A 27,830-nucleotide genomic window follows, 5' to 3' on the forward strand; every position below is an offset into this window, starting at 1 on the left:
TTATATAATAATATAATCATTAAATTATTAGGTAGGGACAGACCTAAGTAATTTCAGACCTTAGAAATTTCATTATTTGGCCCTCTAGTGCTTTATATGAGCAGACAATATTCGTCAAGTAGGAGAGAATAACATTAAGAAAACTGTACTGTTTTACAGCAATTATAATATTTCATTATAGGGCCTCATTAAAATTGAAATCCACGTAAAATATAACATACTTAAGTGCGTGTAACGAAACGAAAATGTCGATTTCAAAAACTTGTTTGTTGGGAATAGATGGCGCTCTATGCTTGTAAACTGCGTATGGCGAATTGACGTTTTTGGTTATTTTTGTTCTCGCCTCGTGTTTACTTTAGTATCTAATTTCGATTCTATTGCGAAAATTTTGTTGTGCAATAACGACATTGTCAATATTTCGGTCCAAGACCATCTCGCGTTATAGTGCAATATCGATCCATGCTTCCGGACTAGATATATGTATACAATTTTATCACGTGGTGGTGTGATTTATATAATTCTTGTTTACCGCACAACTGGAAACTTTGCGCATGTGCGTTCCTTCAGTAACCTCAAACTGTAGAGAGAACACCGATTCGGCAGGTTCCGGATATCCGGGTGACGGTGCGGCATCGTTTCTGTGAAATTGTGATGTGCTATCGCGGCGAGGGTGCGCGCCCCGCGTGTGTTCGTTGGTGATATCGGTACACGCCTGACATGGCTCAGACTCAGATCTCACGGAGTTCGGAGAGCGACGCCTGGGCGCTTCTCTCGCTAAAGGCGCCGCCTTCGCCCTCAAAGGTCCAGTGGGCTCAGGAGCCGGCTCCCATAGCAATCGCCCGTCTAGATGGCCGCGACTTTGAGTATCTCATCCGACAGAAGAAAGTGGTTATCGGTAGAAATTCTAGTCGAGGACAGGTCGATGTGAATATGGGTCACTCCAGTTTCATATCCCGGCGTCATTTGGAACTATTCTATGATCATCCGGAGTTCTACCTGACGTGTAACAGTAAGAACGGCGTGTTGGTGGACGGGGTGTTCCAGCGGAAGGGAGCCGCTGCGATGTTGCTACCAAAAAGGTCAGTACTCTATAGATAAGCTTAGAGGTCGTGATTACGCATTATTTATTAGCATTGTTTGTAAACAAAGTGTTATTGTTTATACCTACCCACCTGAATTTTTTTATTTGTTTACATAAGTGCATATGCCCAATTTGGGTTTGTTATTAGTCTTAGAAGGTAAACACATTTTAGTACCTTTAATTTGTACTACTTAGAAATAACATAAAAATACATTATTGATAATAAAAACAAATATATAAATAATAATGAATATGCTGTCAATGGCTAGTAATTGTCACATTTGAAATATCTTAAATTATAAAGAAATATTATTTTTATCATTAGGGACAGATCCTGCATTAAATTTTATATTTTGGTTATATTGTGTTAATATGTTACTTATCCACACTTATCAATATTCAATAATTGTATAAATGTAATCATACTGCCATTTTTATCAATGTAAACATGTATTTAGCCTATTTATAGCATATGGTTTGTTAAATTCTTGCTGGAGGTCATAAGGTTAATTTATAAAGCAATAAATTTCTTGTAATCAAATAAAGGGTAGTAGACATCATCTACAATCACTTTGTATATTGGCAAGACCTCTTACACATGCAATAGTGATTGTCCGGTAATTTTTTCTAGGTACATGAAAAGTGAAAAGTTGTTTTAAGATAAATTTGCTAATATTACTGCTTACTTGCTATCTATTCGTAAAAGTACTAACATACCAACCACATTTATTAAATATAATGTGAAAGAGATACGGAATCCCTGTGAAAGGAATATTTCTTCAAACTAAATATGTAATAAACTGTTGTTTGATGTTCCAATGTTAAACTATTGGTAAGACCAACAGTTCATATGAATGCTTTATAATTTAGATGGATTATGCAATACCCAGTACTCTTTTAAATACATATGTATTTCAAAGTTATAAAAAACTTAAATCAAATCAAATTTATCTATTAATATAGGTAACACAATGTAACACTTATGAATATTTAAAGTAACATTTGTCCTGTGATTTAAATAAAAGTCAAATAAGACTGGTTTTTACTAAGCAGCTTCATATTATAACCATTTTAATCTATGTATGATTTAAGTTGTTTTCTTGAATGCTTAGTAGGTCATATTCATACATTATTCATATCAAACTGCTTACTCTGATAAACATTTACAAGCATCTATGAAAAGCAAAATATATTAATATTAATTTAACGCACCCATTAATATAAGTACTTGTTTTGTTCAATCCTGGGTGTAATAACCTGTAAAACAATAATTGTTGTGGTTTTAAAGGACAATAAAATATAACAGAAATGTGGCTTTATGCCACATCAGAGTTAACCATTCAAGGGTTTTTCAACCTAATACCCTAATGTGGTGAGAATGTATCTTGATTGTTATCTGTGAAGAAAAATTAAATATTTTTAATGTTTAAGTTTGTTTTTAACATCAGAGGTGCAATATAAATGTTTGGTGTAGTGCTCTTTTTGTCTATTTTCTGTGACATCTTTTTCTTAGATTTAAATATTATAAATGTGATCCATTTTATTTGATAGTACAAACAACAATATAGTACTAATAGATAGTAATAATAAAATTCTTTAACTTATTCTAATGTGTCTTTATCTAATAAGTTAGGAATAATGATTATATTTTCAGTATATATAGTTTTTACTTCAAAGGATGGAATAAATCAATAATGGTTTAACGGTTCTATTTTGAATTCATTATTTGCATTGATTATGATATTTACAGAATAAACGCGTCAATTGGAAATTCCGTTTGGTTATCTCTTTATGTTTATTCAGTATCAATTTTTTTTTACAGAGAAGCCTTATGTATACACGTTTATGTCAGAAAATATTTGATTTGATAATAAGGCCATGTAAAGGTCAGGTCAGGTTAGCCGGGTTCAGCTATAATTTAGAAAGAAATTATAAGAGTTCTTTACATTATAATATATGATAACATTTTTAAAGGCTTGGCTATAATGGGCTAGCGTAGGTGAGTATTTAGATTAGTTTGACAACACACTATCGACCAGACCTGGCTTCGCACTAGTGGACATTTATTTTTTAAACATTTTCTTGTTCTATCATCAATCGTTTAGGGCATGCAATGAAAAAGATTAGTATAGGCATTTTTTATACCTTGGGTAACACTATTGTAATTTTAGTAAGGATTCTTATTTTTTCTTGCAATTAAAGCCTATATTAATCAGTGATAATGTAGCATTAAAATGGTGAAAGAATTTCTAAAATAGGTCCAGTACTTTTTGAGCCAAACCAAATCTTTCCTCTTTATAATATTAGTATAGATTGTGTTAATGTTCTTATTGTATGACTTATTGAAAATTAATATGACACGCATACCTATTTTTATATGTGGATTTTTACAATTGATCAATCTAAATGTACAACTTTCTTGCTAGTAAATGGTTCAATTATTCATTTATGTTGTAACCTTAAGAGGTTGTTCTAAATAAGCCCGGAAAAAAATACGCAATTAACGATTTTAGATTACAATAAATGTAAAACAAAGAAATTATTGCAGTATTTTAGCGTATTTTAGAGCCAGTCGTAATAAGGCTGATCATTATTATTAGTCACGATAAACGTTCCACGAATTACAATAGATGATTTGGCTGCGATTTCATTACTTCGATATTGGCATTAAATATCTTTCTGGTGAATCACAGACTTTCACTGAAACAACGTGCTTTGTTCCGGTATTAGTGTTTACGTATTTAGGCTGGTAAATTTATATTATTGGGTTTATTTTGTTTCTTTTGCCCCTTGAATCGAATTGTCCTTAATACCATAAGCGAGCTATTTATACCATAAACTAATTTGGAGCAATTTCCTTACAATATGCTGCAAACGATATTAAAGTATTAAGGTTCAGTAGATTTATTATTGACTATCGATTTTCAATAGGCGGTGGGCGAAGCTTGTAAATATCTGCGCTGTGACCTATTTCATTGATAAATTGTACTATTTAACCTATACACTGTAAGGTTTACATGGCACATGTTCATAAGTGTGTGTATGTGTTTATATTTTCTGTAACGTTAAAAAAACGCTTCATAGTCTAGTTGTATCTTATCCATAATTGCCTGATTAAATGCGATCAGTATTGAAAATATTATTTTGGTAATTGTCGTCACTGTTTCTTTATTACGTAGTAGGGTCGCGTGTTTCTTTGCAAATAATCAACTTTTATGTGGCAGATAATTAAATGATGTATTAATTAAAGTAATGAGCCGCGTTTGTGTCATGATGGAGGTGCGTGTAAAAGGCCGGTCGACACTAGTGCGATGCGTGTTGCGCAACTGATGCGTTGATAAACAAAGTCCATCATCGTCAACGCAAAATCGATAAACGGCGAATGTTTATGTGATAAGCACATATTGTTTTTTTATGAAACAACTTATTATTTTAAGTATTTAATTCGAATTTTAACACTGCAGTAACAGTACCTTTCAGTACCTTCGAAATACATATAAGGTTTCAATTATTAATAAAGAACTAAAATCGTTGAACACTAAAATCGTACAATGAGTTTGTGCTAGCTTCGCGAAGAGATAAATAATGTATGAAGTATTTTTAGGACAGTTTACAGAGCGGCGCCGGCCGGCTCATATCAACAAATACCGAGGTATTGTCTCGTAGGTGCAACAGCGTGCCGTTTTTATAATCTAGGCCAAGCTTTGTCGCCGTCTCACTGTGTAATCTATTATTGCTGATATGTTGATTTTCCAGCCTTACTGATTGCGTCATAAATAGATAGAATAGACCTTTACTTATTACTTCAAAATTCATCCGGGCTCGTCGTATAGGTAATTGAGTTCATAACACTAAATTATTTATTGTCCTCCTTAGTTCCTACGGGATTCTATTTAGACCCGGTAAAATGCGAGAGTGACTCCGGAGCCTCTCTCTCGCTCTCACTCCTCCTTAAATGGATACTGCTCATCAGTATCTGAATAGCAGTGATTCTGGTGTGTATTAATACAATTCTACCTCGGATTTATAAAATTGTTAATAATAAAAAATGGATTCTAGTTCAAATACACTTCTACACACTATAATTGTATGACTGTATGTTTTTATGGCCTGCCTTCCGTCCATTCATACATTACTTTTGGTCAGTGCATTATAATTATGCGCTAATATTGTCTGCGAACAACTTACTTTATATCGCAGTATAATAGTCAATATTAAAATAGCATGAATGAATTTTTAAATTGCTCTATAGAAGTTTCTGGGTTTATTCCTAACAAATACCGGTTGTGAATATCGTATTTGACGTTACGTCATGGCTGCATCCTATTGCAGGTTTGCGAAATCAGAGGACACCTAGATCAGACATTCCTATCACATGAGTGTCGTTGTTTACACCGCACTGAACTATTAATAACATGTAAGCCATTCTAATTATACGGCCGAGAGAGAGACGGTGTGACAAACGACTGATGTTGTCTATTTATACAACACAAATATATAGCCCCCGCTCTCTGTGGTACATGACGACGCAACAATGTTCTTGCAAATAGCGTTTGTCACTTTGTAATGTTAGTCACTGAGAGAAAAGTCTCTAGCTTGTTTTATTTATGCTTTGGAAAGCTGCTTAGTCTACGGCATTTATAACGGTGTTAAAAAATTTAAGGTCAACGTTTCATTTTTACAAAGTAAAAGCGTAAGATATCCGTTGATTCCGGGACAAGGGGTATAACTTATTCTTCACATCAGTTCAGTATATGTACTACGAAATAAATCTTTTTGTAGTAACGATCTTTACTATTGTATTGATTATAGCATTCAGTATTTTGAGCGATAAGATTGTTGTTATGCCATTTTATCATTTAATATATATTATTATGTTCCTGCAGAGAATGCTGTATCGATTGAGTGTTACTAAAATAACATATTTTTATCTACATTTTAACTTAGTACATATTACCGTAATGATTTTAATATAATAATAAAAAGAAATGACAATGTATAGCGGCTTATGTAACGAAACAATAACTGCTAAATATAGAGTTGGGACCGGAAAATGTGTGACGGTAAGTAACTGGTTTATCAATTTATGAGTTCAAGGTTTTATGGGTAGAGGAAAATATTGATTTTATTGACGAAATTAATGTACAATTCAATTAATTTGTTTGAATTGTATTTTATAATTTAAATACAGACGAAAGTGACACTTAATCGGATGTTTGAAATGGTTCTATTCAATTCTAATTAAATTTATTTCCTCAAATAAACATTCTTTTTAATTGTCCAAAAAAAAAACAATTTGTAAAAACTGTTTATTACTCTTCATTATTAGATCTATGTTAGTAATGAAAAGCTGTTGTTTTTTAAATAAATAATAAATCATATTTTAAAGTTTAATGTCTAAATTTAAGACGAAAGTCAATTGACAACATACGTTGATAACATTCTCAGTCCTATGCTTTGAACAGTGAACATGACCAAATGTAAACCCAAACTCGACCACCGCAAGATTCCGTATACGACGTGGCTGTCGACCAGTTCCATTGCGCAAAAAGTACCAACAAACCGTCCAAATGTCTGAGAACGCAGTGATAACTGTTGCCAACCGAGACAAACGCGTCTTAATACCAAACCTGTCTCAATGCAATAAGATTAAAGTTTCCCTGTAAGACGATAGCGTGGCAAGTACCTCAAAGGATATTAAACTCAAAATAACTGTCCCCATAGTGGTTAATCGTTGGAGCATGTCTTGATTTTGTAGACTTGATTCGATTGGATGACGATGCGGCGAGACGTGAAAAACGCTAAAATTTCATGTAAACATCGTGTATCTGGTTACTATCGAGCAAATTAACAAATTTTTCGTCACGCCAAGTCTCATGTTTTCTGTAAGTATCTATTGTTGATATCCATCTACCAAAAGTATTCGGAACTTATTGACACAACTGATGCTGAGTAAGCTTTAAACAATGTAGATTTTTTACTATAATCAGTAACTATTTTACTTGTAACTATTTTAAAAAGACAAATATATAAATTATATTATTTATGTATTACTAGTTCAAACATCAACAATAGAAGTTTTGAACTCATGTTTGCCAAAAAAAAGTCTTGATTAGGGAAGACGGAACTTCTTAGGAGCACTTCTTATACTTGAATGTGCATAGCCTCGTAATGTGTTTTTGACATTTTGTTATGTATTTATAGAAGTAAAATACACTCAATATTATAAGGAATATGTATCGTTTATTCAAAATCAGAAAAAAAAGAGTGTAATAAATGAATTGCAGTAATCTAGGCCACGCGAATGCAGTTACCACTTTGCCAATATGTCCATACAAGTTTTGGGCGTTGACTTTTCGGTCTTGAGACTTGGCAGTGCGCGTTCAGCGGCTTTCAGTCCTAATGATGGCGGAAACTCATTAGTGGACGAATGGTTTTATTTCACACGCCTGTAAGCCTTTGGAAATTTTTGAATTAACGATCGTCAGGCGACCGCTTTTCATTGATTTGCTCTAGTAGTTTCTATTCGAGCCGTTTTGATGAAACTGCGAATCACGAAAGTTCATTTTAATTTGTGTTTACAATTTTTGCCAAGTCAGCCGTTTCTGTTGTATTAATACTGCCATTTTAGTTAAATGAAAACCTGTTAATATTATAGAAATAGGAGTGTAAATTTATTAATAAACCATTTTAATTAAGGAAACAAGTTAAGTAGGAACTGTTTACAAAAGTTTGCCACTTGGGCACTACTCACAAAAACAATAAAGATTGAATTGCATGCATTTGCCAAACAAGTTGCCTTTACAATTACTAAACAAATTAAAGCTTAATAATCAGAATGTGCTCTTTTGGACTGTGGTTAGGGGAGAAATATATAATATACCCTATAGTTCACGACATAAATTTTACAATTACAAATTCTATATGATATTATTGCTCGAGAAACATAGTTCTCGTACAAACCCACTAACTTAAACGAGTTCGTTCGTGTGCGTACGTTATACATGTATGGCAACCCGGCGTCGTTGCGTCTCCCCAGTCACTGACCCCACTTTAAAATGTAAAGGATTGCTCTAATATTCGTTTTACGCGGTTTTATGACGAATTCATGAAGTGATGGTTCACGAGTATACAATTTTAGTAGCGACCGAGTACTTCAGGTATATACGAGTCAACTACTTGAGTCTGAGTTATCCATAGTCGTAGTTCTTTTATCAATTCAGAGCTGTGCCCGGTTTTCTTCCTATGTGCTCACTTGTACGGTGAAAGCTAATAAAATTAGTAAATCGGCAAGTTTAAGTCCTAAAAATCAAATGTGTCGGTCATGGCTGATCTCTGTATCTTGGAATTTGTGATTCATTTGGGGGCCTCGCTTTATGTTTTGGCGTAACTCGCGAAAACGTTTGTTTTGACGGTAAACCAGCAGGTTTTTTATAGCTGTTCGTATGTTTATTCATATAGTAAGAGGCACACGCCAAATACAGACTTACTTGATTGGAATACAGTATAATCTGCTATGTTTTACACATGAAATTATGTTGTTTTGTACTAAGAACTAGTTTGACAAGTTCGTGGCGGTGTTTGATAATGTTTGATAAACGGAAAATTATTGTTTCACTTTCATTTTCAATTTCTGATACAACCCCATTTAAGTAGATTTTTGAATAACACGGATCCCTCGAGCTCCAATTTATTTTCTTAAAATCTATTGCACTTAAGGCGGGTTAATCTGTTATACATTAGAACGCAAATGGTATCGAAAAATATTAGGACAGAATTTGCAGTACCTGCGACTCAGACAAAGTCAAATAAAGGTAATGAAATCATATTCAATTCCACAAACAGGCGCGGCGGTCGACTGGCAGGTCTATTTATACAACAATCGATCTTATCTGACTAGTAATAAGAAGTAATTTATAAAGTTCCCACTCTGCACTTTGCTAACAGCAATGCTTTGTGGTTTTCTGTGAAAAAGATATTTGATTTCTTACACAAAGAGGTTTGTTTGGCTCCTCGCAAATATAGGGAAATTTTTTAATGAAAAAAAAATAGACTAACACCAGAGTTCTATTACCAGTCGTAATGGTTATTTATTTGTGTTTTTATAGTAAATAAGTGATAGCTTGACTTATATATGTTTTCATTACTTTTCATAGTTAAAGATTGTTATTTAAACTCTATCGGGAGTATAAATAGGTATTGGAAACAGCATTAATTAAAATAATCAAAGAATTTAATAAAACAATATTTATCTCTTGTTTTGTTTACATTATGTTTGTTCTCGTTTAGCAATAGGTAATTAAAAACGTACATTTTAGACCGAGCGTGCTCCAATAAATGTTATTTAGTGTATATTTTCACGACTTTCGTGCACACTTAATACACCACGTGTATTCCGAGAATTGACAGTTTTTAAATTCATAGAATAAATAAACAATAATAATGAAATATAATATAACAATAATAAACATAATATCTAACAAATTACTGTAAATTAAAAGTTATATGCAATTGTCCATTACTCGCGATTTTTTACAAAAGTAAAAATACCTAAGTAGATAATTATTAGTGTGTCTTAATGTGAATGTAACGAATACCTATATCCCAAACCCAAACTATAATGGGTTTGGCAAATGTTTCATAAAACCTTAAAAATGATTAGCAATAACAATATTTTATGTTTTTGTACAATCAGTAACATTTTCCAGTTATGCTATATCCTCGCGGTCGAGCAGTGGTTTGGAAGCATATTGTGACTTCTGAGTCAAGATGCATCTTATGTCATTCATTCAGCCGAAGTATATTTAGTGACAAGCCGTTGCCAAAAAGTTGGCAATGGGCTGCAGGTAGGGTATTTTTGTTATTTTAAGTTACCTGGACAGCTGACAAACAATGCAATTTTTTGCATTTAAATAAAAGTTAAATGATTTCGGTTTGAGTGACTTTTCGTAATTTCAAATACTAACGCTTATGGATCAGCTGTGCCTGGGGACTATTATTGTACGAGCCAAGGCTGTAAATTTTGCTCACTCAGGCTTTCTTAGTTTTATAAGCGTGGCGAATACGTAGATCCTCGGAGTTTCGCCCCGAGAGTATAGACGTACGTACCCTTTTCAACAGTTACATTGAATTCATTCGTTTCATAGAAATTATATTTATTAACATTTCGGTATTATATTCTATTGTTGTACACGACTAGTTAATATAGAGTAAAAATAAAATCCTCTATTTTAAAGCACCCCGATGACCCACGGACCGTCTATGACTTGTTGTTATGTTAAAAGTATGTAGCTGACAATTTCGCCGTTGTTTTGAACTTAACCATAAACAAAATAACGGATGTGAGTAAAGGATGCTTTATTACTGAAGATGTCCTATGGAACATGGTGTAATGGTTGCAGCTCCTTACAAACATTGTGTAAAAAAAACTAGACGATTAAAAAGAGTGGCGGAGAGTATATTGCCAGTTCTTCTCTTCCGTTCTACGCCCTTGATTTGAGAACTGGCAGTAAATGCAAAATTAAAATAATTTAATTTAATGTATATTTCTTTTTTTTTTTACGTTCATAAGTGTCCATTATGTTACCTATATGAATAAATGATTTTTGATTGTTTGTTTGTTCGATGTGATTTCCACTTAATAATATATCCGAACAGATACTTCTAATGCGCTAGAACGACACAATAAAACCGACACCGATAAGGCTACAATTAAAAAACAATAAGAGATATATACCTAGATCTTATAACTAGTTCAAATAATATTTCATAATATTTTTATCCGTGATAATTCACGAGCGACGTGACAGACACGTGATCGGTTTTAACGGATCTCGTGGTTGTACGTCTAACTCAACGCAGAGAGCTGAAGAGCGAAATCCGGTTATTAATTTAGTGCTATGTCATCGCTAAACAAAATCACCGAGTATCTATTGAATAATGGAAACAAATTTAAACCAACAGCATTCATAAAACAGATTGTTTCGTTTTATGTCACAAGAACATTTAATTTTTTTGTTAATGCTTCCCGATAGATTAATCCTTAGGGCTCTATATTATTTCTTTAAGAGCATTTAAATTTAAAGAAAATTTATGTATGCTGTATGAATGTTGACGCTTCTGTGGACGGAGAAACCGATTTGTGTTCCACAGTCACATAATTTTTTGTATTTAAAAAAAGGTTCTTAAAATAATTTTGAAGTTCTTGAAAAAAAGGCGTTTATAAAAAATTCCAAATATAGACAGCCTAGTAACAGATATCCTTGAATGTTAGAAAAATCTTTTTCGACTCCTACGCTATGTATCACTGCTAAAATGAACAAAACTGTTATTATCGTTATCAGTAGGTACGCGCAAAATATATTGACGTATTTAAATTGTTACTATGATCGCCGCTTACACACTGATAACTCAATGTAATAAATAAATACTACTTATGTAAACATGAGTCTTAACTTAAATTATTTCGTTATATAGGTAGAGATTTATCGTTATAAGGTAGAGATTTATTAAATAATCGTAGTATCATTAAGGAGTAGCCAAATTTTAATTTAAAAGCATTCAATGTAAAATATTTAAAAACATTAAGTCCAAAAAGAAACAGTAGGTACGATCTTTTATGTCCAACGAAAACAGTTATTATATAATGAAGAGTTAAAAGTTTTTTTATAAGGCATAATTTATTGGGCGACTCTGAATACGTCTGACACGAAATACATAATCGAGTAGCTATCGTAAAAGAACGTATTATTTTAAAATTGAATATAATAACATACGTGTATAGGTACGTATTTGGAACTCAAAAGAAGCACAAACATCCTTCGTTAGACTATTCTAAACACATATAGTTAACTAAACAAATTCTATGGAATTCAAAAAATACTTTTGAGAAGTTAAAACCTAGCAAATATGATAAGTATTCGAATACTTGACAAAACCATCGTGAAATTCGTGCAAATTCTTGTAAAATTTTCCGTCTGAGATCAGATCGTATTGACTAAGTAGTCAGGTTCGCCTCACCTGCGGATAAGTCCTACAAAGGGTTCTCTGTTATCCTGTGTTTAGGATATTCATCGTTTTAAAAATAATTTATTGATTAAAGGTGTATTTGATGTTCCATTAATCGCTTCTACATGTTCATGTACAATAATTACAGGTATTTAGTGCATTGACCTGTGTGTAAATATAAAATTGTTTATATAGGTGACATTCGTCACGCGATGGATCAATTATTGTACAGTTGTATTTTTATTTTTGCGGAAAAATGCTTTCCGAGGAAAGAGAGTTTTCATGTTTCATTTATTAAAATCCCTCTGCCATTCGTTATTTCGTTTTCAATTCTGTTATGTAACTTTAATTAAATGTTGTGTTGCTTGTTTCAGGTAAATAATGGCTGGCGAAGCATGTAAATGTTGTATTTTTGAGGTTTTGAACATTTGCATAATTTTATATGGTTACGCGTCAAAGTAAACTGTTATCGTCAGTAATAACCATATATGTCTTGGAATTCCGACAACTCTAAACTTAGTATTTGCTTGTATCACATTAATGAATCTTGAAATAAATTAGTATTTAAATAATTAATTAAGTTAAGTTGTTCGGCAGAATAGTCGGACATTTTACTATTGGTAGATTATTCCGGTGTGGACGGTGCAATTGCTATTCCCAGCACCCTCTGTCACCCTTGCGGCCATGAGTTTAAGAAGCAACATATTCAATGACTTTACAAACACAACTTCTGAGTATGCCATGGCTATTTTTCAACTACAGAACGAATGTTAACAAAGTCTCAACTTATATTAAGAATAATTTATTTATCCAAGCAGACAATTATAAGTCCTTATGGTTATTATTCTGTGGCTTAAAATAGCTTCCTAAATATTTTATATGAAGGTTACCTTTAAATTATATTAAATCAAAAAGGGCATATGCAGTCCATTGCAATGACCCCTGTTAGGTTAGGACCCCTATTCTATACATATTTAATTAATAGTCTTAAATAATAAATCTACCAATGGTCTTTGTGTTGATGAAACCATAAATTATGACTTTTCTTTTATGACTATTCTTAATAGGCAAATTCCAAAAAGTTTCTTACATCTTGATCAAAATATTTGCTTAATTTTAAATCTCAACAGACGGGTGCTCATAAATTGGCTTTTACTTTTATAAAGTGCTCGTAAATGATAGGTCATCACGATATCAATAAGACAGCGATGTCTCCCAAGGCCAGAATCGATTGACTTCTAAATAAAGTATTATTAAGATTGGGCGGAAAACTGCTGACGTAAGTCTGTCGAATATGCTGCGTATTTCTTGACGTAGTCTAGATAAGATCTTATCGCTGTATAGGTATTTGAGAACTAGGTTGGTATCATGTAACTATAATAAAACTAATACTTCGTGTTCAAGTGAGGTGTGCTGTCAGGCGACTAATTTACTGTACTAAAAGGCCCTTTATATAGGTCAGCCGTACCGTCTGGCTGCTAATACTCCGTCCCAAATTGTTATATCGTCCGCTCTTAGACGACGTTTAGTGTAGTTAGTATTAGTTATTCAGAATTGCATTGAAAATTGTACTTTAATAATTGAAAAGTAATTTTTTGACAAGTCTTATGCTTGAAATATATCCTTGGGATGTAATAATTACAGACATATTTGTTCGCTAATAAAAATTGTTATAATTCACAGTAAGTCATGGTTTGACAAAAATTTAATCTTCAATTCCATTCAAAACAAATGGAAGAAAAGTTTAGATTCTTTAGTATGTACAAACATTTAGAATTGATTCTTATATATTTTAATTTACTTATAACGTTACATATAAGAACGTGAATTTGATTAACAACATACTACCCTAACTTAGTAAGATAATATTTAAAGAGATGTATTAAAAGTAAGCAGACTAATCCGCTTGTTCTGTTTGTTCATCATTAGCCGGCCTAAACTAGTTACCTGCCGGCAAAGTCCGGAGCAAGCGCGGACCCACCAAAACAGTCTGAAAGGGCACGAGGTGAAGGACGCTTCAATGCGATCGATACGACGTCTCATCTCTAACACATTCAATTAATAACCTTATCCCCACACGTTAAGGCCAAATATTGCCAAACAGTTTGACGTAGCTCTCCCGACCTATTGGATGTTTTGATGTAACACGTGTCATTGTGTCGGGAACGGGCTTTGGGATGAACATAGGATGGTATAATTTATGTATTCTAACGAGAAATGTCTTTGGGTATTAGGTGGGCGTTTGTTTAACGGTTTGAAAGGTTTCATTAAGTATTCGTGGAAAGCAGACTTTTACATAATAATTAACAAACCAAACCTGACTGTTCACAGGTGGTTTTGGAACTTTTTGTCGAGTTTTTGCAAAGTGGGTATTACCTACAAGGAGTTTATATTACTGTATAGTCGTTGTAGATTGCTTTATTAAAAAATATATGAAATCTTATTTAGATAATGCATAGTTGATTTTTATTGTAAGAAAATATAAGAAAGTTAACAGATTTCTTATAAATGTAATAAAAGTGAGTGAGTGAATGAAGACAAGACTAGGAGATTTATAATCTTAAATAGATAAACAAAGTAGTGAATAGTTCATTTATTAAGTATAACTCTCTATAACCTTACGACACGACAGACCGGCATAGCTATTATTAAATAAAAACATGTTGGTTTATCTACTTTTAAAGAGAAGACCTGTTAACGTGTATTGTTTGTTGCTAAAGTATCATTTAGAAGATCCGTGAGGCATGATCTGCCAGATTTTCTCTAAGCCAGAGACGGCTAGAACATCTGCCAAGTTGATAGAAACTCACGCCAAGCTCGCAATACAGATTACTGTATTGATTTGCGCACCGTACAGTGAAGGTTGTAGCTCAACTTTCAATGAAAATTAAAATAATTAAAATATATATCAAAATTCCTTTAATATTATTACAAGAAGGTTAGCTTAGAGTACCTATATTAAATTACACAACTACAAAGGGGACATGCAGGCCACTGCAATGAGTAATGACCGATGTAAGGGCCATCCAACCTTCCCGCTATTACGGCTAGTATGCTGTTAAGGTTCCCATGTACTCACTTTACCAGAGATACAGCTCGCTTGCACATCGTATTGTAAAACGTCTATAAGTCTCCGGATCACTTATAAATCAACAATATTCTATAATATTTTTCAGAATTCCTGTAACATTGCTAGCTGAAACGAACATCAGTAGGAGGTGCTCAACGTGCAATGAGTACCGTAATTTATATGGCTTTTATATTGAAGTGGTTTTGAGTTTTCAGCCATGAATTATTATGTCGGTGAATCAATGTAGAATTAAATATAAGGCTTTTTCAAAATTTAAACGTGATATTTTTAATATAAAAAGTATTGATGTATACGTTCAATGAAATAGTAGCATTGCGAAATGACAAGTGCACAAATAGATTGAAATTAAAGAATTGTTTATTCCAGATAATTTCTTGCTTTGGTCCTTCACTCTCATTTAGGCGACAGGTAACAGCTACTGTGTCTTAAAACACTTGTCTAAATCCTGTTATTATATACCTGTGTGTTATGTAGTTTTGTCTCGCTAAATACAATTTAATCGTTCATAGCCTTGGCTAGTAGTAGTGTGTGACTTTTGTCGTGTAAGTACTTTACTGTATAGATAAAATTGTTTACAAACTATGTATTTACGCCTTGGCCCTGTTATTTGTAGGTCAATTCGTGTAACTTTTTAACTTATATGCCTTAGTACTTTTTATACCTTTATAACTGTGATAAAATTGTTTATTTCAAAATGATTTTTTTTTAATTGTAACGGTTGCGACGTTATACTAAAAACATATTATCCACTTCATGCTTTAAGGGTTTATGGCGATAGGAATTCTTTTAAAATTGAATTAAACATTTATATATAATATTTGGAAATGATATGAAATGATTATTATACTAAGTTTAATAAAGACTTGAAGTTAATTATTAATTATTCTTAAAAGGCCGGCAACGCACTCGCGAGCTCTCTGGCATTGAGGGTGTCCATGGGCGGCGGTATCACTTAACATCAGGTGAGCCTCCTGCCCGTTTGCCCCCTGTTCTAAAAAAAAAAAAAAGTAGAATATCATTATGATAAAAACTGGGCAGATGAGTAAATCTCTACTAGAGCAGAAAGAGTCTAATGCGATTGTTAATAATAGTAGTATTTTAAATCGATCTCAGTTATTGTTCTACATTGAAGCACTAGATTCTCGGAAAGCGTAATTATGCGACTCGTTATTTGTGATATCGTAATATTAATTCTAGGTAACGTAAACATTTATTAAACAAACAGTTTTGAGCTCTGTGAAGGACAGCATTGTTAACATTGTAATGTTTTTTCTATTATTAAGTACATATGAAATTGACGTTTTGTCGTACTGGCCGCTTTGACCATAAATTTCTCTTTGGTTAGGAACTTTATATCACATTTATTTTATTACAGCTATTTACTCGGGTATTTCTTTTCCGAAAACAATGAATCATTTCATTTTCCTGTTTTACTTTCTTTGCGTCACTCTATAAAATGGAAAACATGAAAAACCGCGTTGTTTACGAATATGAGTTCCACCGTGGCACCGGTGCTGCAGAAACGGCTTGAAGGATTAACGATGATGACAATGTGTCTGAACGAGCGGTGTCGCAAAAGAAAACACAGTGCGTTTTTAGTTCCAATACTTTTGTACTGGAAATTTAGACCTGCGAACAAGCCCCGTGGACGGTTAGAGACCAAAGTTGATAGCGAAGTATTGGGAAGGTTGGGAAGGTGAAGAAGCTTGAAAGATGTGGCTACCTCACGAATTGAGTGAAGCAAATCGACAAACGTGCGTTATAATAATCAACCGGCACAATAATTTTAAATCGAATACCTGTGATGAAAAGTAGATCCTGTACGGAACACCAGTGCCCAGCCGAACCAGCCAAATCTGTGAAAATTGAAGTTCGAAATGTAAATGAACGAAAGTTACTGTGTGGTTGACCACTTTAACTTTTTTTTAATCTGGCCAGATAATTACGGCAAATGTCTGTTGTCAGCAACTGCAAACCATGATGGAAAAGCTATCTGCTAAACCACGCTAAGTTGCCGTCTAAGATGTCAATCGTACCCCCGGACCTTGCTCCAAGGGTTAATTACTTATTATCAAATTATCCAACAATTAATTTTATTTTGCCCAATGGAAATGCACTAGATTATGTTAGGTAAATTTATATAGAGAGAAGAAATGTAAGTATCGAACGTTTTAACCACAATACATAGAAGTAATTGTAAACAAATATTATGAAATAGTGTGTTATCACGGAGAAGCCGCGAGGGGGTCGCGTCACGTCAGATAATTGCGGGCCGAGTGCGTGGAATCGTAATGAATGGAAAAAAACTTGAATGGATCGGATGCCGGATACGTTTGTTAGTGCCATTGTTTGGGTCACCGTTGGCTCTTATTTCTAGTGAATATTTGCCTAGGAATCCTTTATACATGTCTCGTAGAATATAATACTATACATATATATACTATAATACAACTTCAACAGATGTCGCTGATCAAATAATGAATGAGAAGGGTTAACGATGAATGTATTGCCAAGTCGTTATCAACGTATTTTTAAATAGATTAGCATTTCGCTAACGTCGGCGTCGTTTTTATTATGGGACAGAATATTGATGAATACGCCTAACGTGCAAAGAGCGTCACCGCGTGCTTACATAACGACTGCGGCATTTGGCACTTGTTTACGTTTCGGTTCGCGGCGCGTGTTTACTCGATCGATGGAGCTCTGTGGGTACGCTGTCGTTGAACTGTCACTGGTGTGTTGCCGATACTAATTTATTGTATCTAGCAATGTTTACGCTTTGTTGAATACCGCTATTGTATGGGGATATGTCAAACCCTTGTATTTCAGCTTTAATGAAAAACTTTCTGTTTTGATCGACAATTTTATGTATATAAACGATTATTATATAAATAGAATTGATATTCTAAATGACACTAGACGCTGCTGAATATTTAACCTGTATCCCAAGGTCCTACTTGTATTATAAAAATGTGATAACTTATGACATCGAACCCTTGCTGGACAACATTTATGTTTTACTAAAAGGGACTGTAAGTTACTATAGCAACCCTGTTATCCGTCAATCAAGTGTAAACATGACCTTCATGTTCCATTATACACAGAAAGGGGTCGTTCTCATGTAAAACTTTTGGGTTCCAATGTATATGTTAGGCAGGAACAAGTTTTTAACTGCAAGCTGCATTTAAATCGATACTCAGGCTGCGAACGTGTTGCATATTATTAATAAGATTAGTATCATATTTACTTAAGTAAAATTACTAATGATTAAGGTTAAACAAACCATCTTTATAACTATTTTGTGGATATATTATTTGGGTGTATCTGTCATATTAAAATTAATATTGTAACGTTCCAGATGCACGCTCCGCTTCCCGTCAACAAATATACGCCTGGAATTCCAATCGCTGGTGGAGGAAAGTGGTGCCGGGGGCAGCACTGCCCCGCCACTCCCTCCCCTTCGCATCACCATACCCATGGACAGTGATGGACGGAGCCCTGCACCTTCTCCTACGGGTGAGAAACGAAACTGATAAGGATAACTAAATTCAATTTTTTACGTGTTGTTAATTTTTTACCAAAATCGAAGACTTCAAATTATACTAAGTTATTTATAGGAGACTGGGCCATATAATAAATAAAGTTAGGAATATGGTCATTGGTCAATGTTGTAGTAAAAAAAGTATCCTTGATTTCAGTGTTATATATGTACAATAATAACTGATCTTAGACTAGTGAACTGAATTGTACTCTACGAACTCCGTCCTCGTCTGGCGGTTGAGTAGAGACTAGAATAATTCTTTTAATATTTCTATATTGAGAAATAAAATGAAATCGTTAATTTCTGAGATTGTGCTGTAGGCGATGTTAGTACGAGTAAACCTGCATATGACTTTGTACTGGCTGTCTGTTCTAAAGGAAACCATTCAATAGAAAGGAAATGGTAATTTACTATTTAGAGCGACAAAATAAAATAACGCATAAAGTATTTAGGCGACTAAGAATTTAAAAATAACTTAATATACCAACGACGCTCTGGTCAACCATTTTAAGTTTTGTAAAAGTATATTGCTTCGTATTCCAGGCACGATAAGTGCGACAAACAGTTGTCCGACATCTCCGCGAGGCGCCGGTTCCTCGGGTCGGCGTCACGCCGACCTCGGCCTGGTTGCGCAGTACGCCGTGCTCGCTGAACATCAGAGACCCACCTCTAATGGAAATTCGGTTGGTTAACTTATACTACACAAGTGTGAACGAAGAATTATTTGAGAATTTTCGAACATCGTGGCATAGACAACTATAACTTAAACTATATGAATCCAAATAGCAATTCTAAAATCTTAATCTTTTGTTTTCCAAGTGATAAATGATTTTTGTATAACTTTGCAACCAAGTAAACACGACGAAATATTCTTAATTTATTGATTGGCTGAATTACATTCCACCTTTACAGTTATTATATAAAATAAATATGAATAAAAATACTTACAGGCGTCATCGACGTCCGAATACAGCGGACGCGAAAGTCGCGACGTACGCGAACGCGAGAGGGGGGAGCGCGGAGGGGAGGACGCAGCGAAACCCCCGTACAGCTACGCGCAGCTCATCGTCCAAGCCGTGGCCTCGGCTGCGGACAAGCAGTTGACGCTCAGCGGGATCTATAGCTATATCACCAAGCATTATCCGTATTATCGCACGGCTGATAAGGGATGGCAGAACTCTATTCGGCACAATCTTTCGCTCAACAGGTACGACTTGTATAATGTTTGTTAATTACAAATAGCGGTTTGGGGGCGTTGTTACACAATTTTATTTTGAAACAAGCAAATACATATCTCGTTTTGATAAATCCTTAACACGAAATGCACACGTAAGTCGTAAACATAAGGAGGAAATCAGTATGGGAACAATTAGAAGTTAATCTGACTACATATATAGTAACTAATACTTTGCCTTTAAATAATTAAAAATACGCATAAACACTCACTAGAAAATTATAAAATTTAGGGCGTAACTATAATTGGCAAAGAGGTAACTAAAATAAAGATGCGTCGAGCATAACCCAAGCGAAACATAAAAGCAAGTATCAAAGTGACGATCGGCTGTGTTAAAATATTAGAGTTTTTTATTTCATCAAAAATTATGAAATTATATATATAAATGATCATAGGCACGTGTATCATATGCAATTTGCTGAATATGGAAATGAAATCCTTGGATTGATTTGCTCCAGTTCAAACAATATGTGTGCCTCAAAATGTAGCGATTGAAAAGAGGGGCGGAGAGTTTCTTGCCCGCTCTACGCCCTTAACTTGCGAACTAGGACTAAATTTTACTAGGAACTAGTAAAATTTAGAATTTAGAACTTATTTTTTTTTTTAATTTTTGTTAATTTAGCCTCTCTCTGTGAACCCAGATTGCTTAAACATGTTGAACACATCAGCTCAATTCATAAAAAAGGCTTTCGTTCTAACTAACAAACCAACCGTGTTTCCAGATACTTCATAAAAGTGCCGCGAAGCCAAGAAGAGCCGGGCAAAGGCAGCTTCTGGCGCATCGACCCGCAGAGCGAGGGCAAACTCATAGAGCTGGCCTTCCGCCCGCGTCGTCCGCGAGGTGTTCAGTTCCGAGCGCCATTTGGTCTCTCCTCACGGTGAGACACTGAATTCTAATACTTCTGTTTGGTAGTCGCTTGGTAGAAGAATTATTGGTATAGTTCATGCTTAAGGAAATGTATCTCTAGAAATCTAAAATGTGAATAAAGGATTTTTTTATAGTTTATATTTTTGACGGAAGTGACAATCTTGCTATTGGTCTTAAGTTACTATTACTGTTAATACTGATTGTTAGTAATGGCAATGTGAGTGTCTATGGTCACCCATACTCTGTGGTCTCGCTTTACATCATGTGAGTTTTGCCTAATTGACTCTGTTATATGAAAACAATATATAGTATAATATAGTCTGAATACAAATCTCCAAACTTTAAAATGATTTTGCTTAAGTTAATTATTTTTTGGTTGACCTCGAGAGGCTCCTTATTGACAAGTCATCACAATTTAATTCAACACAAACACTGAGTCACGGCGGAGTGACGTCATCGTCGCATTTAGTACGTTGCTTCGTCGATACAATCAAATTAATATCTGCCTTTTCTCTATAGATTCAATAGAATTTTAATGAAAAATATTTGAAATCAAGTCGCCGTGTTGAAGATTAACCTGTGAGTTGCGGCTGACATTTTTACATTTAGGTTTTTCGTATGAAGTTAAATGAAAAGTAAATCATTTTAATTGCACTCTGTTTTTGTTAGTAAATGAGATTTTATATTTTCATGTTTAACTGTCGTTAGTTGTGTTATGGTAATCCATTCTTGTGTTATGATGTTTCTACTGTGTCAACTTTTATTTCCTCTTCTGAAGGAGTGTGTTTATGCTTTGATCTAGTGAATTAAGTTTTTTTTCCTTTATTTTTTTATAGAATAATATCATGATGTTTTAAATGAGAAAACCACTATTATTGTAACCATAGTAGTCTTCCTTCTCTTGTTCCTTTACCCCTAGTAAAGGGAACGCGAGACTATCTAATAAAGTATCGGGTAGTCCATTTATTAGCCGCGGTAGCAAATAGTCCTCTCATACCTCTATAGACGATATTTATTTTCGATGTATAGAACCAAATTTGTGTTATGGCTCAGGTCAGTATGTCTCGATTTGTATTTTTATGTCTTCTCGAAAAACAATTCTCTCTCTTCATTTTTTATATCGACCAGGTTTCTCGACAAGGTGTTTGTAAACGTCGTCAGTTACACTGATTAATGACTGTCTCGCAAATGGCTGTGAAAAGTGATAGCTCTAAATGCGATTTTATTATTATTTTTGGCAAAAAGTTGAAACGGTGCAATTAGACTGATATATTTTTATCACCACCAAGCGTATTTGTTGTGAGTTGTAGACTTGGTAAGAGAATTTGGAGTCCAGAATAGGTTTCATTTTTCATTTCATATACTGTCTTGTGTTCCAAATAGTTTATTGCAATAGTTATTTGTAGTATATAGTAAAAAAAACTTCGACTCATTTCGTTTCATACTCACGTAGCTTTATTATGTTATGTTATGAATCTATTCATTTGTTTTTTTAGTAATATGACACCTTTGAATAGTAAAGACACACTTAATTTTAATTTAACAATTACATTGAAGAAATTGATTAAATTCGAGGCCAATACTCTTGTTGGAGTGATGAAAATGGAGTATTTATTATTATTATTTTTACATAAATGGACATTAATGTACTAAAAATTAATTCAAAAGTTTTGAACATGGGCCTATGATAATAGTTACTCAATAGTATAATGCCGATTCCAGGAGTGCTCCAACGTCTCCGTCTCAGGTGGGCGTGTCGGGCCTGGTGACGCCCGAGGAGCTCTCCCGCGAACCCACGCCTGACCTCTTCACCGGGGATGAGAATGATCATCAGGTAATAAATATAGTCCAAAAAATGTAAAAGTCAAGTCACAAATCTCGCTTCACTTTGAATAAAATAAATATTAGCGTTAATTGTTATTAAATTGCAATCTTCAGCCAGTTTTAATTTGTAAATTGTCTCAGGGCCAGCAGCGGCTGAGCAGCAACAACAACAACAGCCACTCCACTCAGTACTTGTTCCCGCAACGCTCCGGCGTCAGTCAGAGCGCGCCGGGATCACCTGGTAAAACCAGTTTATTATTATATTAGAAATCATTATTAGTTGTAATCCTAACTAGGTCGGAGGTTCTTTCTTTGGCACCAGTGGACTTTGTAGGAAACATATCTTAAGACACAAAAATCTACGGCCTGTGTAATTCTTACTAATGAGCGTTATAATAAAGTGAACCCGAATGATTTCCAGGCGCGGGAGGATCGTCGTTCAGCGGCGGCAGTGGGCTGGTGATGGCGGGGCATCACATCACCGTCGTCACCAACGGCGCCGGAGGGGAACGGGAAGGTATGTTTTCTTTTATTTGGAGGTATGTGGTATTGAAAAACAAATAACATACTACATAACAAATTATAAGAGATGCAGAGGGCGGATCTATCACCAACAAGCGATCTTTATCAGGCAATCCTAATAAGGAAAAAAACTAAAATAAGAAATATGATGATTTTACTCATGAATTCAAGATGTGAATAACCAAATCTTATAAAAATCATAATGTAAAAAAATAAAACCAAAGAAATAAATAAATAAAGAATTCTAAAGTCAAGATTGAGGATATGGTTAAGAAATGTTTAAGCAGAAGAGTTTTAAATGATGTTAGGAAGGAAGTTGCAATTCACATGGAGTCGGGCAGCCTATTCCACAACTCAATGGCGGAGATCCTCGTGAATGAGGAATGGCTTAAGAAGGATAAGCTGTGTGATGGAGTTTTCAAAAAGCATCTCTTAGTTATAAATAAGTTTAACATATATCTAACTTACATTAGGATGTATGGAATCTATCCATTCTAGCTTTTTTTGTTTAGCTTAAAGAAATTAGAAATTAAGTACAAATACTATGTATTTTAGTAGTGTTGAATGTAGATAAATTGTGATCAATTTATCTTCCACTGTAAGATATCTTGGAGAGGTTGGGGCTCTGAGTATTGTGTACTCACACTAGGCTTGGGAATCTGCAACTAACACAACACTAGAGTCGCATTGTCCATTGTTTGTTATGATAAGGTTTAGGTAAATATTTTCTACTGAATTAGTGCTACGCTGTAATGGTAGAAATTAAATGGTTATTTCTGCTTATTTCGCCAAGTGATTAGCATTTCTAAGGGGAATTTAATGTTTTCAGAAAAGTACGTGGTCGGTACGACCGGAGGCAATCTGGTGTCCATCCCCGAAGAAGAGGTGCAAGCTACGCTGCTGCATCAGCATTCACCATACTACGGGTTTGTACCTGACCCAATTATTATATTTTATTTGTTTATAAGCGAGGAACATAAATAACTAGAGCATAAATATAATATAGAATATCATTTGTATTTTCAGTAATTATTCTTTAAACGATACTACACTTTCTTATTTCATTCACTTATTATTTTTCCACTACTTAAGAAATATCACAATTACATCAGACTAAATATTTAAAAAATTTCAACTAAAAAAAAAAAAATACGTTTATTTTGGAACATAAGATCTTCTAGGTATCACTTATTCCACGTCAATCAATTCGAACTTGTAGGCATCCCTACTCATCGGCAAAGACAGAGGGTGTAGGCCGAGAGAAAAAGCCGGCGTAAAAAACTCTCGGTACTCTTTTAAAAAAGCAAATCATCAAACAATATTTAAAACAAATATATCAAATTAATTAGAGGCAGCCTGCCCAGCACTAGTCCCAGGCCCTTTTATCAACTAGATAATCAATAACTTTATAGTAAGCCTTTTTACACAGCTTTTCTTTAATACATTTCTTAAATTTATTAAAAGGCAGAGATAAAAGAGCCTCTGGGATTTTATTAAAGAAGAGTATCCCTTTCCCCAAAAAAGAATTACTAACTTTACATAGTCTAGTACGGGGAAATTGCAGCCTGCGTTTGTTCCGAGTATTGACATTGTGCGTATGTTCTAATCTAGTATATTTATCACTATTTTTGTATACAAACATAATATATTCATAAATATATTGCGAGGGAAAGGTAAGTATATTAATTTCCTTGAATTTATCTCTGAGAGATTCCCTACATTTTAAATTATAGATTGCACGAATAGCCCTCTTCTGCAGAATGAAACTCATAGATTATATACAGTGTAGTAATAATAAATGTCCATAGGGGCTACGGCGGCGAAGAAGGGTGCGGGGCGTTAGGCGGAGAGCTCGTCATCGAGGAGACCACGGAGGAGCCACCGCACAAACGGAACAAGCACCGACATGTCAGTAACAGAATTTAACTTTATCTAGTGTAGGGTTTTATAAGTGCACATAACAACTATAGTTTAGACTGCACTTTCCGATCGTTCTTGATCCTTTGGCGTAGGGATGTCGGTTCAATGAACAATTGTTCTAAATAATGCCTGCTACCGAAAGGCACTTTCTGGATAAGCAGCCAGTTCAACATCGGCAGTGAATTTAATAAAATAGAACTAGACACAATAGTACATGACTTAATGGACACCTTAAAATCTTTATTTGAAATTATGATTTTGAAGTCAATCCATTCATTCACATCTAACAATTCCAGGTGTCGGACATGGACGACCGGCGCGCGTATTGACGTCCCGCGAGCACGGCCACGTGACACGAGCGCGCGCCGGGCTCCCCGCCAACGAGCATCGCCCGCGGTGACGTCACGGCTCGCTCGACCGATCGACGCTCGTCCCGCCCGCTCCCGCGCCGCCTCACGCGGCCCAAAACCAACCTGTCCTCGGACAAAAAATGAGTACGGTCGAGTGAGATTTATGTTTTCCATCCGTTTTAAAATTTGACCGTCACGGGGTGTCAAGGAGTGTCACGGCGGCGCCCGAGCGAGCGGGACGTGGCACGCGAGTGGAGTTAGCAATAATAGACTACAGTTGGAAGTTTAACATGTTAAGAATACAGTGTCGTCTCGTGTGCGGTTTTCGCATCGTAATGCATTATTTTTATTTGAAACCTGTACATTATATGTATACGTGACGCGTACGGTCGGAGAGACCGCCGTACCACAGACTTAACATAAGTGCAATGCAGATTTTTATAAGTTTTAGTATAGAGAACGATGGAAACGCTTTCGTAATGACTGGGCAGTATTTCGACTCGAATCGCGATCGATCGGAATATGTGGAATCTCTATAAAAAGAAATGTGTGGTTCATATTCGTCGAACATTGTTGGTTAAATGTGAATCGACTGCTTGTTAATCCGGTTGGAAGAAATATACGAATTTCAATGGAAGTACAAGTTTTTGAACATATTTCTGGTTCGTATATTAGTGAAATATATTTAGATGTTCCTTTATATATCTGCGTCTACCGTTGACTATTTAAATAAATATATTAAAATTAAAGCGAGCGAAGTCCGTATTTGTATTTCACGAAATTAATTAGAGTAAATTTAATTTCGAGGCGTTATTTAATCTTATTTATTAGAGCGGCCTTAGATTTCGTTTCGACAGGAATTTTTGACTACGAGACAGAGACAACAATACTCATTCTATCCTTGTCTGACGGCACCGAGTTTAACGTTTCGGTTACTCGGACCCTGTTAACGGACGGTTTTACTTACGTTTAATATTATGTAACGGTTTCGGTGTAACATTGGCGGGAGGAAATAAAAATGTAAGAAAAAGTGTCTTTTCGTTTCCTACCCTCATTATACAATTGTATAAAATTATATACGGTTAATCTTAGCACTATATTAGTCGTTAGCGTATTCGTTAGTGTATAATATAAAACACGGAAAGCACGTAGTTTAGCATTTAAATATATTGTATAATCTAGTGAGAGGCTTTATAATGAAAGATTTGTCGCTCCCAATATATCGAATATGGCGAAGAGTCGCATGGAAACCGGCAAAGCCGTTTCTGATGTGCCGCGTGTGACGGCTGGACCGGAGTGTGCGTGGGCCCGTGTATTTTGATTGTGTGCGTGTACTATGACATAGGTTCAGTGATTTAGACTAGGTGTGGTTCATGGCTGCTATTGTGCCCATAGCTGCATTCGGCGACCGTTCCAGTCGAGGTACCGTCAGCATACGTGTCGGTGTTACGAATTTCTAATTTAACCAACCCCACACAACTGTTAAATCTAAATTAGAGGTAATCAAAGCGCAATAACTCGATAGCCGGTAATCCGTCGATTTTGCTGACGGTACTTTGCGGAAAGCGAAAGTGTTATCTTTGTGCGGATCGCCGCTCGTCGAACGCAATTGTGGGAACGATATCCCCACTGAACGGTGTGAATGAACGAATGGAAATATTCATTCGAACGGAGCGAATGATAATGTATTATAGTTATGTTTGGGTCCGGACAACCGCAGCTTGCATACTGTTCGACTGAAAGACGGGATGAACGAGATATAGTTTTTAGTTTTGCGAATGAAATCCACTTTGTGGCGGTTGTGCAACGTTACTTTCCGAGTTGTCGACGACTTCTGCTTAAATTGCTTTAACGCTGTATTATTTTTGCGCGGGCTTTCTGTCACGGAACGGTATGCAGCATTGACATATTCTTAGATCGGCATTTAAAATGCTACATAACCAAAATCGCGTCGATAAAGTTAGTAGCTGAAAAGTCGACGATTAATCAAAACGCCGGCCGAGTGTCGACTGAGCTTTTTAGTCTCGCCTTGAATAAGCGTCGACTTTTATAAAGTGTCGCGGTTCGAACCGCTACCGATTTATTGACAAATTTAAGAAATAAACGTATTTTATCTCCTTACTTTTAGTTTTATTTACCCTAATGTTCCGATTGCAATATTTTCTACCATCTTTAGGTCCATTGACGCTGAATTTTGGATTGGATATAGTGAACCGTTAACAAATTAAATAATTTTAATCCTGAATCTTCTCTCTCTCTGAATCCGGAATCTTAGTTAAAAAGGCATGAAAACTCGTGTTGTTTTAGAGTTTGTCGTTAATAGACCGACATACATGGCAGACGACTGGATATAACATATCTAGAGTGAAAATCGTCTTTTATAATATTTATT

General features: G+C 34.9%; 1 protein-coding gene across 1 annotated transcript; it reads left to right on the plus strand.

The window, feature by feature from the left end:
- Nucleotides 1-314: 314 nt before the first annotated feature.
- LOC110997622 (forkhead box protein K1) lies at nt 315-27,559 on the plus strand. The gene is made up of 11 exons (XM_022265868.2): nt 315-1,079; nt 18,538-18,695; nt 19,264-19,403; nt 19,671-19,927; nt 20,677-20,832; nt 22,545-22,656; nt 22,788-22,887; nt 23,068-23,163; nt 23,998-24,094; nt 24,977-25,076; nt 25,385-27,559. The coding sequence occupies exons 1-11, from the start codon at nt 718-720 to the stop codon at nt 25,415-25,417; spliced, it is 1,611 nt and encodes a 536-aa protein (XP_022121560.1). The 5' UTR covers nt 315-717; the 3' UTR covers nt 25,418-27,559.
- The last annotated feature ends 271 nt before the right edge of the window (nt 27,560-27,830 follow it).

This window comes from Pieris rapae, chromosome 17 (assembly GCF_905147795.1).
Source record: "Pieris rapae chromosome 17, ilPieRapa1.1, whole genome shotgun sequence".
Classification (NCBI taxonomy): domain Eukaryota; kingdom Metazoa; phylum Arthropoda; class Insecta; order Lepidoptera; family Pieridae; genus Pieris; species Pieris rapae.